The sequence below is a fragment of the Orycteropus afer genome, unplaced genomic scaffold, assembly GCF_000298275.1.
Source record: "Orycteropus afer afer isolate SDZICR_OR568_19922 unplaced genomic scaffold, OryAfe1.0 scaffold00061, whole genome shotgun sequence".
NCBI classification, from domain to species: Eukaryota; Metazoa; Chordata; class Mammalia; order Tubulidentata; family Orycteropodidae; genus Orycteropus; species Orycteropus afer.
The window spans coordinates 11,374,549-11,392,519 of NW_006921648.1; the positions used below are offsets into that span (position 1 = coordinate 11,374,549).

The window sequence follows — 17,971 nt, forward strand, 5'->3', positions numbered from 1 at the left end:
TGATCTCTTCCAGAGTGGTTGGCAGGGGTAGTTGGGCACCATCTAGTTCTTCTGGTCTCAGGGTCATGGAGGTAGGGGAGAAATTTCTCTTCATTAAGATCAGTGGTAGCAGGAAACATCACAAGAACAATGATATGTAAGGATATCTTCAGTAAGGCTGGCCTAAGGGTCCTTACCCCAAGGCAAGACAGCTAGGGAGGAGTCCAGAGTTTATCTGCAGGTAGAACAATGCAGGCACCCAGCCTTAAATCTGATTGGTCTCATGGTCCACAGAGAGCTGATCTTAAGCATTTCCATCAGTTTAAAGAACAATGATCCTCGTAGTGACTGTTTTATGGTCAAGGTGAAAGGTGGTCTGAGACACCTCTCCAAGACTCCCACAATAAAACTGAAATTTGACCAAGATACACATTTTCTCCTTGGATCTTTGCACTGCGGCTCATTCTAAAAGCAAGGCCTTCTTTAAAATCCCAAATTCTAATCTGCTTAATTTAGTGGGGTGATTATTCACAACTGAGGAGCTCTGGTAGCACACTGGTTAAGCACTTGGCTGCTGCTGCTAACTGAAAAGTCAGCATTCAAACCCACCCACAACTCCATGAGAGAAAAATGAGGCAGTCTGCTTCCATAAAGATGACAGCCTTGGAAACCCAGTGGGGCAGTTCTACTCTGTCCTATCTGTGAATTGGAATTGACTTGGTATCAGTAGGTTTAGGCTTGGTTATTCAAACAGAACAGTCAGTCTGGCATAAACAATCATGGAAGAACTGATGTCCCCAGATGACTCTCGAGAAACACATCTACTTCATCACAGGATGCAGGCCTACATACTCACATCCAAACCTGACCAAACCAAGCACAAATCGGACGCCAGACTGTACTCCGCTGAGGCTCTGGCCACATTTCCCAGCAACCATCACCATCTAACAGCTACCAGTGAGACAGAGTGCAATGGTTTAGAATGCAAAGTGCTTTCTGTGTCCACAGTAAGCTAGCGTATTTACAGAGGAAAGAAACTTCCAGGGGAGAAGGATTTCACAGCCATTGAAGACACAGTTAAAACATCAACTCACTTCCATTCTCTTTCATATAAGTCCACACTTCTCGCTCCTCGGGACTGTGAGCAAAGGAACAGTTTCCAACGTACTGACACTTTTTCCCAGAAGCCACATGATTACACAGCTGCATTAAGAAAAAAAAAAAAGTACAATACTTAAGACAGTGCACCCTTAGTAAAAGTACCTAATTTTTATATTTAGGCAGGATAAGCATTTTTATCCATGCTAATGCTTAGTAATATAATCCTAAATACGATTTTTCAGATCCACTGAAATGGATTATAAGCCAACACACAGAAAACAGTAATTAAACTTTCTATCTCCAAATATCAAAAGAAATAAAATGTTCAAAAGAGAGTGAAGTATGGAACTGGAGCCCAGGGCATTTTCTCACAGGAAAACGTCTAGAAACCCACTCAGTCGGGAGTGTGCCTTTACCCAGCGTTCTGCCATGAGAGCCCCTTGCCTCATCACACCCAAACTCCCCCCATGTCGTGTTCACTAAACTGTCAAGAAACTGCAAACTACTCCATAGGCTACTAAGCCGTGTCAGAAAAATCTCAGAAATTTAACTCACTTATAATCAATAAGGAGCTTTGGTGGCATAGTGCCTAAGGCATCTGACTGGTAACCAGAAGGCTGGCAGTTCAAACCCACCCACCAGCCACTCCTCAGAAGGAAGATTGGGCAATCTACTTCTGTAGAGATACCTCCTCGGAATAATGGCAGCTAACCTCAGTCATGACTCACTGTTGTTCAAATTCATTCCAACTCACAGTGACCCCATGTGACAGAGTAGAACTGCCCCGTAGGGTTTCCTAGGCTGTAATCTTTACGGCAGCAGATCACCAAATCTTCCCCACCCCCAGCCCCTGCAGAGCAGCTGGTGGCACTTAACCAGTGTGCCACCAGGGCTCCTTTCCTAACTCACCAGATACGAATTATCTGAAAATAATTATTACACTAACCAGGCCACCGAGTTAGGAAGCTTTCAAATAACATCTCTTCCTGTTTTATACTTTTGTTTAACAAAGCAAATAAAGTGATACTGGCAGGAAGATACAGGGACAGAGACTACAGGCTTCCCTCAGAGCCATGCCTACCAGAACCAAGACACCTCCATCACCCAGACAGCTCATCCTTCACCATCATTGATATACCTGTCTTTATATGGCATGGATTCTAGAACAGCTACTTACTTACTGGCTTATGTTAGTTCATTTGTGTTTCAACAGGAGCTGGCCCTATATATCAGTTTTCTGACATAAGACGAAATGCTTAGCTAAAATCTAAAAGCCATCGTAGCCCTAGCACTGCCCTGTTCTGCCTTTGGACCAATGTCGATGACTCCCTGCCTTTAATTCTTAGCTGTCAATAAAGCATCCCAGTGACTGACTTTTGTATCCAGCTGAACTCCGCAAGGCACCTCGTCAGGTATTACCAGAGAAAACTTTTCCTAGGCTTTCAAAGCTTGCTGATAAGGAGCCGGGAGAGGAGAAGACAAAGGAGAAGGCCGGGCACTGTGCTGGGTTTTTAGATAAGATTGTTGCCTGTCATCACCCCTGCAGCCTAATAATGTCCATTTACAGATGAACAAACGGAGGCTGAATAACCTGACTGGGGCCTTTCTGGCAGACTCTGAAGCCCACATGTCCACCTCAACACACTGTCTACACACACAGAGCATTATTTCTTCTTTTAGAAAAGGGAGCCCTCAGCAATACCTATCATGGTAGAAAAATAAAGAGGAAGTAAGTGCCTGTAACACACAGCAGGACATCGCATTCACATTCAAGAAAACTTGGGAACTAGAGCTCTTCTCAGTCCCACTTTTACCAAAGTCCCAGACACACCATTATCTCCATTATCTTTTAAAGCACAAGATACGCCCCATTCCAATGAACCTTCTCTTCTGCCTCTTGCAATACCTACAACTTGCTGATGAAGCCACCCAAGTGCATCTAAAACCACTGTGGATGACACACCCACACACCACCACCTTGCAAAGACTGACCTCTTAACTTGTATAAGTTTAAGAAAACAGCAAGGTATTCTGGGCAATGGGCAATTAATCTGCCTGTCCATGGCTCACACACCTCTATCCTCTCTCCAGACTCTCTTGTGAAGAGGCAAAGTCAACAGACAGCTCAAACGGTGTGCTCGGATGGGACAGTGCACGAATGTCTTCAAGAACATGTAGGGCCCTGCACCCGGATGTGACGTCCCATGGCACTGATGAAACATCACCCTAACTTTAATTTGGTGTGGTATTTCATTTCCATGCTCCAGGTTTTTGAGGGACATACTCCTCTCACACCGAAGACTCTCTTTTTGGGTTACTTTCAGAAAGTCTTATAAAGTTGGGTACCTTTGAGCTACTCTCCACTGCTTCAGGGAAAGAAACCCAGTGTGATGAAGGCAAACTCATTAACAATATTTGTAACAACACACGAGGCCTTGGGTTTGATCCCAAAGTGAGCAATCAAAATCACATGAAATTCTCTCTCATTCCCTCCGAGAAGTAAGTTATGTTATGTTCCTAACTTTGTTGGGATTCTTTCACTTAGGACTTTTTCCCGGTAACTCATACAATTCCAACCAATATGAAAACGGTTATAGAAACACACACGTACTAAAGGGAGAGGAAAACAAGAGAGGAACCATTTAAATGTCATTACTACTCATGAGCACTGTTCATAAGGCTTGCGTTTCAATCTGAATTACTACTACTTTCTAATGATTTGAAATGCCTAGTTAAAAAAAAATTGGCTTAAAAATTACGTATGTACATCAAACTGTAAAGGCATTTGTTTCTTTGTGGGGAGAGGACGGATGTTCATCCACTTCTTACGTTCAATAGACATCACTCTCATCGCACGGCGATCTTTGGTCCACCTAAGAAAAATGGAGTTCAGAAAAACAAAGACACACGGGGAAAAGGCACAATATCAAGGAAAAGGTACGAAGTCTGTACCTGAAGAATCGGAGATTTTTTTCCTCAACCCTTCTAAAAGAGACGCCTTAGGAATCTGTAATTATCTTGCTCCCTGTTGGTATTTACAAGCAATCCCTAGGAACCCTAAACACAGGACTGATCAAAGACAGGAAGAAACCCGGCTGAGTTCTTAGCTATTAAATTCTAAGAAATCTCTTTCTTTGTGCTTTGTATTTACTCCTTAATTAGCTACATTCCTCTGCTCTCTTTAAAACCTCCAAAGTTCTTCTTACAAGTAGGATATTACACCTCTGAAGAGGACAGCTATGAAACAGGCGTGGTCCCCACACAAGCTACTTACGAATGCCTGGCTTTGGCGCTGCAGTATCTTCGGTTTTTGTCAGGCTCAATGACTTGCCCATTTCTCAAACACTGAGCACATACAAATTTTATCTTCATATTAAGAGATCCAGGCATAATTTGGTTGCCAAGTACCTTGAACAATCAACAGATTAGTGTTAATTCTTAACAGGAAACCAGCTTTCTGAGAACAAAATAATGAATTGCATCCTTTGTTTTTCTTTCTTCCCAATAGCACACACGGGTTCTGTTTTTCCTCAGGTTTGATGACTTGACCATTACTATATACATACTCTGATCATTAAACCTCCAGCTGGTCCCCAAACACTGGAGGAGGTGGTAAAGCAGGTGAAAGGTGCCAAACCACAATTGATGAGTCAGCTCTGGGAGTAATGACTAGAATATATTTTTTGGGGAAGGAGGGTGCTAGATAAACAAGTCACGAGAGATGGGAAGGGAAAGTGCAAATACAATCCATTTCCCTCACCCCAATAAACCCCGCAGCCCAAGATCCCAAGTGCTATGCCCATTAGGCAGGATAAGAACAGGATCCTACGCTCTTGGCAGGTATTGGGGGAGGTCTAAGAATTTGTTTATAATGAGCAACTAAAATTCAGAACCTTTCTTTTTCCACACAGGAATTATTCAACTCAATAAACATTATGACGGTAACTGGACTTTACGCACTAAACGACCACCACCAAGCAACCTCCATCAGCCCATTCTAGAAAGGACACCGCATGCGGCAAGTACAGAAGAGAAAATACCTGAGCCCCCGGCACATTTGCTTCCAAATTTTGCCAATATCGTTTAGATTCTTGAGCAATAGCATCGTGCGAGATACCTGGGAGATGCAGAAACCATCCTTTAGATGATACAGATAACAAGCCTCCACCCTCTGTCACAGTTAACTTGGAGAACCCAGCCCAACTGTTCTCATGTAGCCTAATCCATCGCCACAGATGAAGGAAGGTCCCCAACCACACCCACTGCCATCGAGTAGATTCCAACTCACAGCGCCCCTAGAGGACAGAGAGAAACCGCCCACAGAGTCAGTCTTTACGGAAGCACATTGCTCATCTTTCTCCCACAGACTGGTTGCTGGCTTCACACCACCAACGTTTTAGTTAGCAGCCAAGTGCTTTAACCACTGTGCCACCACAGCTCCTGAATGAAGATCACATACGTCTTTTTCAAAAGAGGGTATCTACAAACAAAGCTAGCTCTTTATGCCTGCTGAGCAATCTTTCTGTCCCACAAACTCACATTACAGGTAGGAGCTTGTATCAACAATTAATTACGTGAGCCCACACTCCAAACAGGTAACGCTAAAATTTTAAGTAACTGGTTAGTTTAAGGGAGCTCTGGTGCCATAGTGCCAAAGGCATCTGACTGCTAACCAGAAGCCTGGAGGTTCAAACCCACCATCCACTCCTTGGAAGGAAGATCGGGCAATCTACTTCCATAGTGATACCTCCTCAGAAACCCAAGGAGGGGTTACTATGAGTCAGAGCCAACTCGACGGCAGTGAGTTTGGTTTTTCTGGTTAATTAGTTTAAAGGCACCCTGACAGTGTAAGGGTAAGTGCTCAGCTGCTAACCTACCCAGCAGATCCTCAGGAGAAAGACGTGGCAATCTACTCCTGCAAAGATTACAGCCCAGAATACCTTCTGGGGCAGTTCTACTCTGTCACACAGGGTCGCCATGAGACAGGTCAACTCGATGGCACCTTAACAACACCACAGTTTAAAGACAAAGACAAAATCAACAGTGTTGCCACATAAGATGGATGGGGAAGGTCTCTGAAGTACTGTTTCATCCACACTGCTCTCAACCTGACTACTCTCCAATAGACACAGCTCTGTCATACACAAACCCACCTGTTTCACTTTGCATTGTCCATACTTTCAATTCCACAAGACTGTGTGCATAGAAGCACTCATCTTCTCTTAAACAGCCATATCGAACTTCATGTCGGCAGAGATCAAGCTGACACTGACCATGGAAAGAACGTATTTTGCAGTATTTTACTGTTGTTTCTCGCAAAATGTGGACAAGGCACCTAAGATGAAAACGGAATGGAAGATTAATATTATCCTGTCATAGCTTTATCAAATGAAAAAGAACATACATACAGATATAGCTACAGATATAAAATGTCAACGTCTAGACTGAGAATACAATTTAAATATTTAGCCAAGAAAATAAATCACTGTATGCAATTGTTGGATTTGCTGGAGGTAGGCAGGAGATAATTATAGTTTAAACCATATAATGTAAAGCCATATACTGATAAGTTATACAAGAATACTTTTCTGTATTAAGTAATCAATTTTATAATTCATTTCTTATTCTCAATCATATCTACTAAGAGACATTTTTAAATTGTCTTTCTTCCAAACAACAAAAACAAGAAGATAGGGGGATGCCTGAGCAGACAGGATGAGTGGTTTCTAGGGAAAGATTCTATGGCGTCATTTTCAAAATTAGAAACTACCAACATACTTATTGTCTTCAAATTCATGCTTTGTAACCGGGTGAGAACAGGAAGTAGAATTATCTTTATTCCTTTTACTTATCATTCTAGGTTTATGATCAAAACATTTCTGGAATAGAGAGAGAACAGGGATCATCACAAAAAATACAAATAATACAAAATATACATTTTGTGCCCAGAATAATGTTCCTTTAGTTTCAATATCATTATGTGCTTATACTAATTAACATTCACTAAGGAGCTCTGGTAGCATAGTGCCTAAGGCACTTGACTGCTCACCAGAAGGCTGGTGGTTCAAACCCACCAGCCACTCCTCGGAAGGAAGGTTGGGCAATTCTACTTCCGACTAATGATACTGCCTCGGAAACCCAAGGAGAGGTCGCTGTGAGTCGGGGCCGACTCGACGACAAACAACAACAACGATGAAGTCTGGATATTACTATTCTATTTCATAGTAATGCTGTTGTTGGGGGCCACAGAGTTGATTCCTACTCATAGTGACCCTGTGGGACAGAGCATAACTGCTCCATAGGGTTTTCAAGGCTGTAATCTTTATGGAAGCAGAGTGCCTCATCTTTCTCCCATAGAGCAGCTGGGTAGGTCTGAACTGCTGACCTGTCAGTTAGCAGCCAAGTGTGTCACCACTTCACCACAAGGCTCCTTATTGTGATAATAATCGTAGCTACCATTTACTAAGCGAGTGCTCACTACATGCCAGGACTAAGTACTTCATATGCCAAGACTTGCGAGTCAGAAACTATCAACAATTTTGCAGCAAAAAATAAGTCTTGGAAAAAGCACCTCACAAAGGAATATAAATTCTCCAAGATGCTCTTGGAGGAGTTTGAATACTGTCAGGTTTATCTTTCCATTGCCACCAAAGAAAGCCTCTCGACTGAAGGCCCCTTTTCGCTCCAGCGTCCAGACATCAATCTCTTCTTGGCAGTAAGCAAATGTGCAGTGGCCTGAATATCTACACTCCTCCTCAGCAGCAACATCTAAAAAGACAGGGGATTCAAAGACATTCAAAATGTAGACATTGCTTTCTCCAAGCCAAGGGATATGAAACATGTTTAGGGCAACACTAAATAATTAAAGTAAATACCTTTACATATATAATATGGTCCCTCATAATTTGTTTTTGTTGGTCTCGGACGTATTTTTTTCCATGATTTATCTTCAACATTCTTTATCCTACCAATTAAAATATCTTTCTTACATTTATGATCTATATTATCATTGTATGTGAAATCCATTAACTTAGGACCTGAAAAAGATGTAAAGAGAATTCCTCATATAACAAAATGTTCACTTTACAGACACATTTACAAGCGGACGTGAGTATATGCACTTTAACTGCTAAATTCCCACAAAAATCCTATCTTCACAACCCTCCTGATATGTAAACAAGCCGCTAAAGCAGATTTTTTTACTGTTTATGCAGTTTTGGCAGATAATAATAAAAGTCCCCCGACAACACAGCCTTATTTAACAATTAGGAAAACAAGTGGATAAGAATTTTGATGGCTTATAAATGTCAAGAACATTAGTAAACATAAAATTAAGAAAGAAAATGAAGTTGGTTCCAATTCAGAAAAATGTGGGTTTATATCACTTAATTTAGAGGTAAAATTAAGAAACCTGGCAACAAAAAGTATTTTAATAAGTTTTTTTATAGATAGAGATATATAGTCCTTATAATGCTTTTTGTACAATTCTTTATCTATTTGAAAATTATCAAATTCTTTAACATATACTCACAACTAAAGAATTTCTTAAAAATTTCAATGTTGTTGTTGTTATGTGCCGTTGAGTAGGACCTGACTCATAGTGACCCCTCCTTGGGTTTCCAAGGCGGTATCACTACAGAGGTAGATTGCCCAACCTTCCTTCCGAGAAATGGCTGGTGGGTCTGAACCGCCAGCCTTCTGGTTAGCAGTCAAATGCCTTAGGCACTACGCCACCAGAGCTGCTAAAAATTTCAATAAGTTTCCCAAACCAGGTCAATATCCTGCCCCACACGGTTCTATACATAAAACTGTATCAAATCAGAGCAGAGACTTATCCTAATAACCTCCAGAGGCCCCATCTCAACAGCAAGGCTTCGTAGAAAGAACTCAACAAAACAGAGACTAAGAGTCACAAATGCTGGTGTTTTTCACGTGTATTTACAAATTCCTAAGAACTTCCAGGTTACTCATTAGTTTAATACTATCTGCTCCTTTGATGCTGACCTGTTTTGGTAAAACAGGTCTGGCAAGCTTGTCTCAACTCATGGGTTCCTTCAAGGGGATGTCTTGGAATCACTGGTGGAGATGGTTTAGTAACTGCACATCCAAAAAAGTTTCCAAAGTCATTTCTAGACTGACTTGAAATTCCCAGGAAACTCTCAGGAGCAAACAAACTACCTGGTCCATTCATCTGCAGGAGGAATAAGAAATAAAACACATAGCCAACAATATTGCATTGCACTGAAGAACCAGAACCAAACCAAATCCACGGCCGCCGGGTTGATTCCAGCTCATAGCGCCCCTAGAGGACAGAGCAGAGCTGCCCATATGGTTTCCAAAGCTTAAACCTTTATGGAAGGAGACTCTCATTTTTCTCCTGGGAGCGGCTGGTGGGTTCAACCTTTTGGTTTGCAGCCCAATGCCTTAACCACAGTGACACCAGGGCCCCACCACTAAAAAAGGAAATGGAACTGATCTGAAAATTAAGAGTCTTCACAGACTGAAGACAATAATAGCCCATCTCCCTGCTCTTCTATATTAAAGACTACGTCTGTACATTTTCCTCTTGTTACACTGCAGGTTATTTCTCAATCCTCCATGAGCTGTCAACAATAACAGGCAATTGTTTTGTTTCAGCACTATACAGTTATGTGCTCTGAGCTTACCTAGCCTGGCTTTGTTTTATGCTGTGCTAAAGCCTCTCCCAGCCTGCACTAACGAGTCATTGACTACAGCAAATCCAGCCTTAAACAAAGAACATTTATTACTGGATGTCCCAGATAAGTCTTATTATAACACCATTTCCCAGAGCACCCACAAAGTTGAAGGGAGACCGTTACTGAAGCAGAAGACCTGGTTCCAGTTGCAGCAAGGCATTTACAAAGAGGAAGTGGCACTTACAAGTAAAGGGGAAGAACTGTTGTTGTTAAGAGGTGCTCCCTCTCGAGGAATCGAGGTGGACAGATCTAAAATGAGAAAAACGGTCAACAGGCCTTTGCAGCCTAATCATGAAATAAGAACTCAGGGCTTAGCAGCTTCCTGCGCGTGGCTTTTCCCACATTACTTGCCCAGTACTTTCTTTTCGTTACTGACACTAAAAAGGGGGGTTTTTCCTTTTCCCTAGCACCAAGGGCATAAACAACCCTTGGTCAAACAGATGTCAGTGAAAGAGCCATCCTCAGAGAATTAAGCTAAGGCAAGGGCCACCAAATAGGACTTAAAAAGATGAAGAAAATAATCCAAATTCAAAATGGGAAAAGAGCCTCTCCTTTAAAATATATGAAGCAGGAAGTCACCAGAACATTAAACAACTGACATTGTTTGTTGTTAGGTGCCATCGAGTCGTCTCCGACTCATAGCGACCCTGTGTATAACAGAACGAGACACTGCCCGGTCCTGTGCCAGCCTCACAATCTACACCTGAGCCCATCATTGCAGCCACTGTGCCAACCCACCTTGTTAAGGGCCTTCCCCTTTTGCGCTGACCCTGCACTTTACCAAGCGGGATATCTTTCTTTTTACAATTGGTAAGGTTCGATTCCCTTTTTCTTGGGCTACCACTGAATTAACAACTAACAAATCTGTCCTGGAAGAAGTGCAGGTAAAATGCTCCTTGGAAGCGAGAATGGCCAGACTTCGTCTCACCTACTTTGGTCATGTTGTCATAAGGGCCCATTCCTTAGAGAAGGATATCATGCTTGGTAAAGTGGAGGGTCGGCGAAAAAGAAGAAGGCCCTCAATGAGATGGATTGACACAGTGGCTGCAACAATGGGCTCTGGTATAGCAAGGATTGTGAGGCTGGCACAGGACTGGGCAGTGCTCCGTTCTGTTGTACACAGGGTCGCTATGAGTCAGAGACGACTCGATGGTACCTATTAATAATAACAACCACTCAATTATTTTTACTCAGTCCTCCTGCCTCCCACGTTAATTTTTTCAATCAATTAATCAATTAATCATGTAACAATGCCTTGGAAAAATAGAAGAGTTTTTAATATTGTTTTTTAAAGTATAAATTCAACCTAGGGTTATGGAAACAGAAGTCAGATTGAAAATACAGTGATCCACTGAAAAATAAAGGCATCTGCCACAGTTTGCTGAACTCAGTGGACAAAGCCTAAAATAAACGGATTTAATTGTTATCATTCAACACACTGAACCCACTAGACTTAAGTTAATGTTTGTCTAGTTCAGAGTTTAGAAAGAGAACCTATCTTAAAGACTTTACCATGAGATATGCTTTCCTTGGAGAACACATGAAAAGTAATTCCACCCCAAAACAATACAGACACCCAGCCTCACAGACTCTCCTCTATAAAGACTATGCCACATATATGCCTCTTCTCCAGCCTTTGCTTCTGGATCCCCAGAATGGCACAGGTGCAGTCCAGGTGAATTTAAACTAAAGGCTTGGTCTTTGCATTTTCAGCTACGAGGAAAATCATTCAAACATCTGCTTCCTAAGATCTATTAAATCATCACAAACAATTTTTTTTTTTTAACTAATGGCAACTATTTATAATTTTGGTTCGATTCTTACCTCGTTTGGATTCACTCATTGAAAATGAATTCAAAGAAGAACAAAAGTCTCCTAAGGATGAAGTCACAGGTGGATACAACTCTGAAAAGGTGGGTGGAGGAGCGTATCTTGCATCGACATGCAAGGTTCCTAACAGAGATGCTGAGAACATACTAGGAGAGACGCTGGCGGCCGCAGGAAGGGGTCCTCTGACCAGTGCTGATGGCTGGAGAAGAAAAGAGGGAGATGAAACTTCACGAAGCTCGGCCCCAAGACTGAGCTACTTCTAACAGATTGTTACACTGGGGCCACAACTGGTAGGCACTGACAGAATGGGAAAAACGGGGCACAGAACCTCAAATTCCTTAAAAAAAACCAGACTTACTAGGCTGGGTGAGACTCTTGGACTCCCCAAGACTACTTACTGTCTGATACTCTTTAAACCTTGAACTGAAATCAGGCCCTTAAGTCACCTTGTAACTAAGTAAGAGATTGGCTTAAAAATAACATGCTGTGTTCCTTTAGAAAATCACCTATGAGACCAAATGGTCAACAATGACTTTAACACAAAGGTGAGAATGTAAAGGAGCAGGAAAACTAAATGAATGGAAACAGAACAACTAGAAGTAATGAGGACGTCCACACACTGTGAGGTTTGTAACCAATGTCACAGAACAACTTGTGTGTAGCCCTTGTTGCCTGGGAACCTCAACTGCTGTTTAAACCTTCACTAAAAACACAAGAAAACACTGAAGATAAGATTATTACATTGGGCAATCATGGAATGTTACAAAGTTTAAATAAAAATTAATTCACTGTTTATGTTATAGTGGTGGAGTCAGTTGGGAAGACACTAACGATGGTGGCACAAGGGGAGAACGTCATCAGTGACTGAATTAGACGTGTAAAAACTGAACTGGCCAATGCTGTACTGTGTATCTTCAACACAATTAAAACTCTCAACAGATTCCAGCAAAGCTTTAAAATGGACCAAGGTATCATGTCTAATGTCTCTGTTTTTCATTTCTTAATTGTGGTGAGTGTATATACATATATATATATATATATATATATATATATGTATGTATATATATATATATATGTATGTATGTGTGTATATATGAAAAAATTTGCCATTCAACACCTTTTAACATATACAATTCAGTGGCATTAATTAGTTTCATCATGTTGTATAGCTTCTAATATTGTTTTAATCCAAATGTTACATGTTTCATCTACATGACTTATTTCCCACCTTCACTGGACCATAAATATCACTGAATTGGACATATGAAAAACATCGAAATAGCCAATGTTTTGTCACATATATGTTTATCACAATTAAAAATAAAAACATTGAACTGGCAAATGTTGTAATGTGTATTTTCAACACATTAAAAAAAAAAAAAAAAGATTCAAACCCAGGTCTGTCTGCTTTTTCGTTTTTATAATTTATGTTTTTGTTTGATGTTGACAGTATACCCAGAACATACGCTAACTGAACAGTTCCCACATGGATGACTGTGTGACAATGATGACATTCTTCGCGTTGGGCCTCCCTTTTCACCCTCCTTTTCTGAGCTGTTTCTCCCCCATTAGCTCCAGCTCACTGCTCCCTAAGGTTCTGATCTCGCCTTCCCAGTTGCCGTTGTCAATGTGACCCCATTGAGACAGAGCTTAAAAGAGCACAGTGCTCAAGGCACTATTCTTTACTACCTGAGCTAAAGTACTGCTGAGTTGAGTTTTAAGAAGAATCCAGGGGCTATTCCTGGTTTAAGGTTTAAAGATGATCTCAGGGCAATAGTTTCAGAGATTCATCTAGCCTCTGTGACTCCAAAAAGCCAGGAGTCCTTGGCTTTAATTCTGTTCTCCACCTTCCCCCTTTTGATGAAGATGCTTCTCTGCTTCTTATGTACACGTCTTTCCACAGTCAGCCCCACAAAGTCATCGTCCATTTCACCATCCCTGGAAACCAACTCCGCATTTCTCCCTCTCCCTCACCTCACCTCTGTCGTCATCCCCTTCCTACTGCTGCTCCTTCTAGTCTAAGGTGCTTTATGGCAGAGGACAGCAAACACTTTTCTGTGAGGAGTCAGATAATAAATACTGTAGGCTGTGTGAGCCACATGGTCTGCGTTGTAACTGCTCAACTCTGCTGCCGCAGTTCAACAGCAACCACAGAGAACACACAACCGGCGGGTACCGTGTCTTCCAGGAAATCTTTATCCAGGACACGGGAATTTAAGTTTTACATAATTCTCACATGCCACAAACATTCTTCCTTCAAATGCTGTTTTAGCTAACACTGTAAGTCGTTGTCACGTTCTGTAAAATGTAATAGTTTCAGAATTAAGATGACGAACGCCTCTGCTTGGTTAGTGAAGAAGCAAGCTCTGGCTGTCAGGTCTAGCTCCACACCCTGCCTCACTGCAGAGTTCTATTCCGCAGCTGTAATTACAGAAGCCAATGCGCTGTCAGTCTGCAGACAGGCCTGAGCACGGTGCTCCCCGCTCTGGGCAGGCTGGGTGCTCTGCCACAGCAGGTACCTGATCCGGAACAGTCCAAGATGCTCATCTTGACAACAGTCCAATCTGCTTTATATTTATACATACTAGTGACCTGAGTTACCACCCCATCCTGTCTTTATACATTAAATGAAATTATAAAAGAGGATTCTGACAGAAGGTATTTTGTTCATATGTGTTGTCCAAATAAAAATAGTAAATGATAAAATATACATTTTTTTCTTCTTCTTTCTTTCATAACCATTTCAAAAAGGGAAATGCCATTCTCAGTTCACAGGCCATAGAAAAACCAGGCAGCAGATACTAAATTGCAAAATGCAGTGTTATATATATTTTTATAACAATCAAAAAAAAAAAAGGAACAACAACAGAACAGGCAGCAAGCCATATTTCGCCAGCAGCCAAGCCTCGCGTTATACTTACGGTGACTGAAGAATCATCCCTTAAGAATCAAAGTCTTTAAAAGCACAAAAATTTATTTTTCCTTAAATACCACGTCTTTCATTTCCATAATCTGATTCCAGTATAAGTTACAGAAAAATTGGCTAATTACTAGATAGCATGTTTGTTTTTTTCCACTTCAAAAATGACCAAACTAGAAGGTTACACAATGTGAAGAATGTAACCAAGGTCACTGAACATTCTGTGTAAAAACTGTTGATTTTGCTGGGTGTGTTTTTATAATATTTTTAAAAATAAAGACCAAATTAGCCAGCTACCAACAGAGAAGGACAAAGTAATTTTCAATGTAAGACACCTAAAATTTAGTCCCTAGGCCAAGCTGAAAGCATCCCCTCAGGCCAAGAGCTGCTTATGAACCCTGCGCCTTCAGAAGAAAGGAAAATTTGCCATCAAGTTGACTCCACCTTAAAGGGACCCTGCAACCGAAGGAACCATTGCTCAGTCCTATGCCACCCTCACGACAGCAGGTATGTGCGCGTCCACTGCCGCAGCTACTGCAGAAGTCTGTCTCGCTGACGGTCGTCTTCTACGCTGACCCCGCTACTTTACCAAGGATGAGCCCTGGTCGTGTAGTGGGTAAGTGCTTGGCTGCTAACCAAAAAAGGTCAGTAGTTTGAACTTACCACCCGCCCCACAAAAGAAAGATGTGGCAGTCTGCTGCTGTAAAGATTACAGCTTTGGAAACTCTGTGGGGCAGTCTTATCCTGTCCTGTAGGGTCACTGTGAGTTGGAATTAACTCGATGGCAACAGAATTGGTTTGGTTTCAAAGGAAAGGACTATCACTGAAATTTACCATAACACTTTCATTAGTTTCTGGTGCAGAATCGAGGAGGTCATCTATTTCATCACCAAGGACCATATCACCATCATCCAAAAAAGCGTCAGGCATAGTGAAGGGGCTCTTCCCTCCATTGGCCAACAATGCAGATGGCAGAGAGCTCTCTCCCACTTGCAAGGGCAAAATAGAAGTCAAGGACATAATAGAAACTGAGGACAGTTCACTTCCAACTTCATGAGGGAAACTGGATACAGGTAGAGAAACAACAGGAAGTGCTTCTTGCCTCGGAGTTATTAAGTCTGTAACACGAATAAAAAGGCCCTCATTCATTACATAATACTAGTATATACTAGTCTAATAGCCAATCATAGCAGACAAAATGAAGAGCTAGGCAAAAACATGAAAGCAAATATAAAATAAATAGATGTAATAGTAAAAGCAATTATAGATAAAACAGTAAAAGCTATGGCAAAACTAAATCGTATTATCCAGGAATAGATATGTTCATTGTGAGAAATTTTCCTTTTTTGTTAAAAAGTCTGCAACACATTTGGGCTCAGCTACCAGACAGTGGGCAGGCCGTGGTGGGGCTCACAGATTCCTTACTGACTTCAGTTATCAATCACGCACTGGCACACCCACAAGCACAAAGGTCATTTTCAAAATTATTCGTGTTTCAGTACTAAGCACCACACAGCAGTCGCATGGAACAACACTGCAACAAACATCAACCCGACAGCTGGCACTTTTCAGGGTATCAATGTGATGACAGGTAAAAACATACCTGGCTCGATATCGTCCACAGAACAGTTCAGAGCCTAGAAATTAAACCAAATAAAGGATCGTAACATTTTCAGGATTCTACACTACACAGAAGTGTGTACAACTCCTTCCAAGACAACCATGTAGGTTTTCAAAGAAATCTGACTCACTTCCAATTATAACCCAAAAAACAAATGGAATTTTTAAACCTGTTCATACATGGCGTCAAGTGAGGTCCTAGCCTAGCAGTAGCAGTTCTCAAAGGACAGTTAGTGGAATACCATTCTCCTGAAGGACTTTCAAAGGCCATAGGTGTGGGCCCTACTCTAGCCATTACCCACTCCACAACCCATGTGGCCATCACTATACTAACAACTCCAAGAAGACATACTGTTTAAAAACAACTCCTTAATTTTTGTTTATCTCAATGATTCCCAAGATTGTTCTTTGACCCCAAAACACTTTTTTAAAATACAAGTAATACCTAAATCTCTATTAATATCCTGTAAAACACTCAAACAGCCTTCAGGTAATGCTGGCCCAGACTTATATTACTTTAGTGTTTATTTTAAGGTGACAAGAAACTATGGACAATTAAATGCTCAAGGAATAAAAAGGTCTCAAAAATAAACACACCAAAAATATGAAAAGCAGCAGAATTGCCAAAGCTTTCACCTTTGCCTTTTTTTTTTTTTTCAATTGTGACTCATATAGAAGTAATCACTTTACCTTGGTAGCCCCATCCCCAGGAACTGACTTTAATGAGAGCTGAAATAAAATAAAGACACTAGTTTAAAAACACACTTGGCTCCAAATTCTAAAATGAAATGAAGATACCTCACATGGACAACACTGGCTTACCTCTGCTCTAACGTATGCTTTCCTCACTTTAAATCCCAATTTCTGAGCTAGCTCTTGAGTAAGTTTTATTACATGGTCATCCTGAAAAGGTTAGCATAAGTGGTTAATGGAGGGGTCTATGAACTAACTATAAAGAAGACACAGTTATGACTTATTTCCTGTTGCAAAGCTTGCTGCAGCAGTTATACCCATTGAAGCAGGCTGAAGGCTGCAGCAGAAATGTAGATGTCATTTTTCTACACAGAATGAAATGTTTATGAGCAAACCAGTGATGCAAACACAAATGAACTGAAATGTCGATCTCATACCTGAGGCACCGCTAAAGAGCATTTGGCTACAGCATCATAAGCCTCTTTGTATCTTCCTAAATCACTTAAAGCCTTAGATTTCCGATACAGAGCTTTGCAGTTACTGGCATTTACACTGAGGACTGTATCGCAGTCTTCTAAAACTTTATCATGGAAACCCTGGAGTTTAAGACCAAAGAACAAAGTCAGCGATTAAGCATTTCATTTCCTGCACTAAATGCAAACAAATTAAGATCGCAGCCTATTATCCTCCCTTAGAACTCAACGTTAATGATATTACTTTTCTTTGAAAAATTGTGTTTATTATGACATTTCAAATACATGAAAGTTCCACAAACATGAACACCCATGCATCCACTACCCAGATCAGACAAATGTTATTATTTGGTCATAAAGGCCCCAAATTTTCAGGAAATAAAAGCTCTACAAACATGGTCAGAACCCCAGGTCTCGGTTTCCTGCCTTATCCCATGCCCTCCTAAGTATCTGTCTTTAGAGCTCATTAAAACGCCAAACAGAAATGTAATCCCCCAAGGGCTAAGTGATGAGGAATCCAGAAAAAAAATAAATCACCAATGAATGCCCATTGAAAAGAACAAGGTGAGAACACAAGTACTTTTCAAAATTTCATGGTTTAATTTTACTGATTATCCATAGTGAAAACTACAAGCACA

General features: G+C 41.1%; 1 protein-coding gene across 1 annotated transcript in view; it reads right to left on the reverse strand.

Moving 5' to 3' along the window:
* The window catches only part of ZC3H7A (zinc finger CCCH-type containing 7A), a 31,817-nt gene that overhangs the window by 7,494 nt on the left and 6,352 nt on the right, over nucleotides 1-17,971 (reverse strand). The window contains exons 4-19 of the mRNA XM_007939630.2: nucleotides 17,298-17,456; nucleotides 16,990-17,070; nucleotides 16,858-16,896; nucleotides 16,151-16,184; nucleotides 15,382-15,665; nucleotides 11,622-11,826; nucleotides 9,982-10,046; nucleotides 9,085-9,271; nucleotides 7,956-8,117; nucleotides 7,652-7,848; nucleotides 6,859-6,959; nucleotides 6,234-6,415; nucleotides 5,121-5,197; nucleotides 4,355-4,488; nucleotides 3,848-3,953; nucleotides 1,074-1,182 (exon numbers count right to left, since the gene is read on the reverse strand). Of these exons, the coding sequence (XP_007937821.1) occupies nucleotides 1,074-1,182; nucleotides 3,848-3,953; nucleotides 4,355-4,488; nucleotides 5,121-5,197; nucleotides 6,234-6,415; nucleotides 6,859-6,959; nucleotides 7,652-7,848; nucleotides 7,956-8,117; nucleotides 9,085-9,271; nucleotides 9,982-10,046; nucleotides 11,622-11,826; nucleotides 15,382-15,665; nucleotides 16,151-16,184; nucleotides 16,858-16,896; nucleotides 16,990-17,070; nucleotides 17,298-17,456 (2,122 nt within the window). The remainder of the gene's footprint in view (nucleotides 1-1,073; nucleotides 1,183-3,847; nucleotides 3,954-4,354; nucleotides 4,489-5,120; nucleotides 5,198-6,233; nucleotides 6,416-6,858; nucleotides 6,960-7,651; nucleotides 7,849-7,955; nucleotides 8,118-9,084; nucleotides 9,272-9,981; nucleotides 10,047-11,621; nucleotides 11,827-15,381; nucleotides 15,666-16,150; nucleotides 16,185-16,857; nucleotides 16,897-16,989; nucleotides 17,071-17,297; nucleotides 17,457-17,971) is intronic.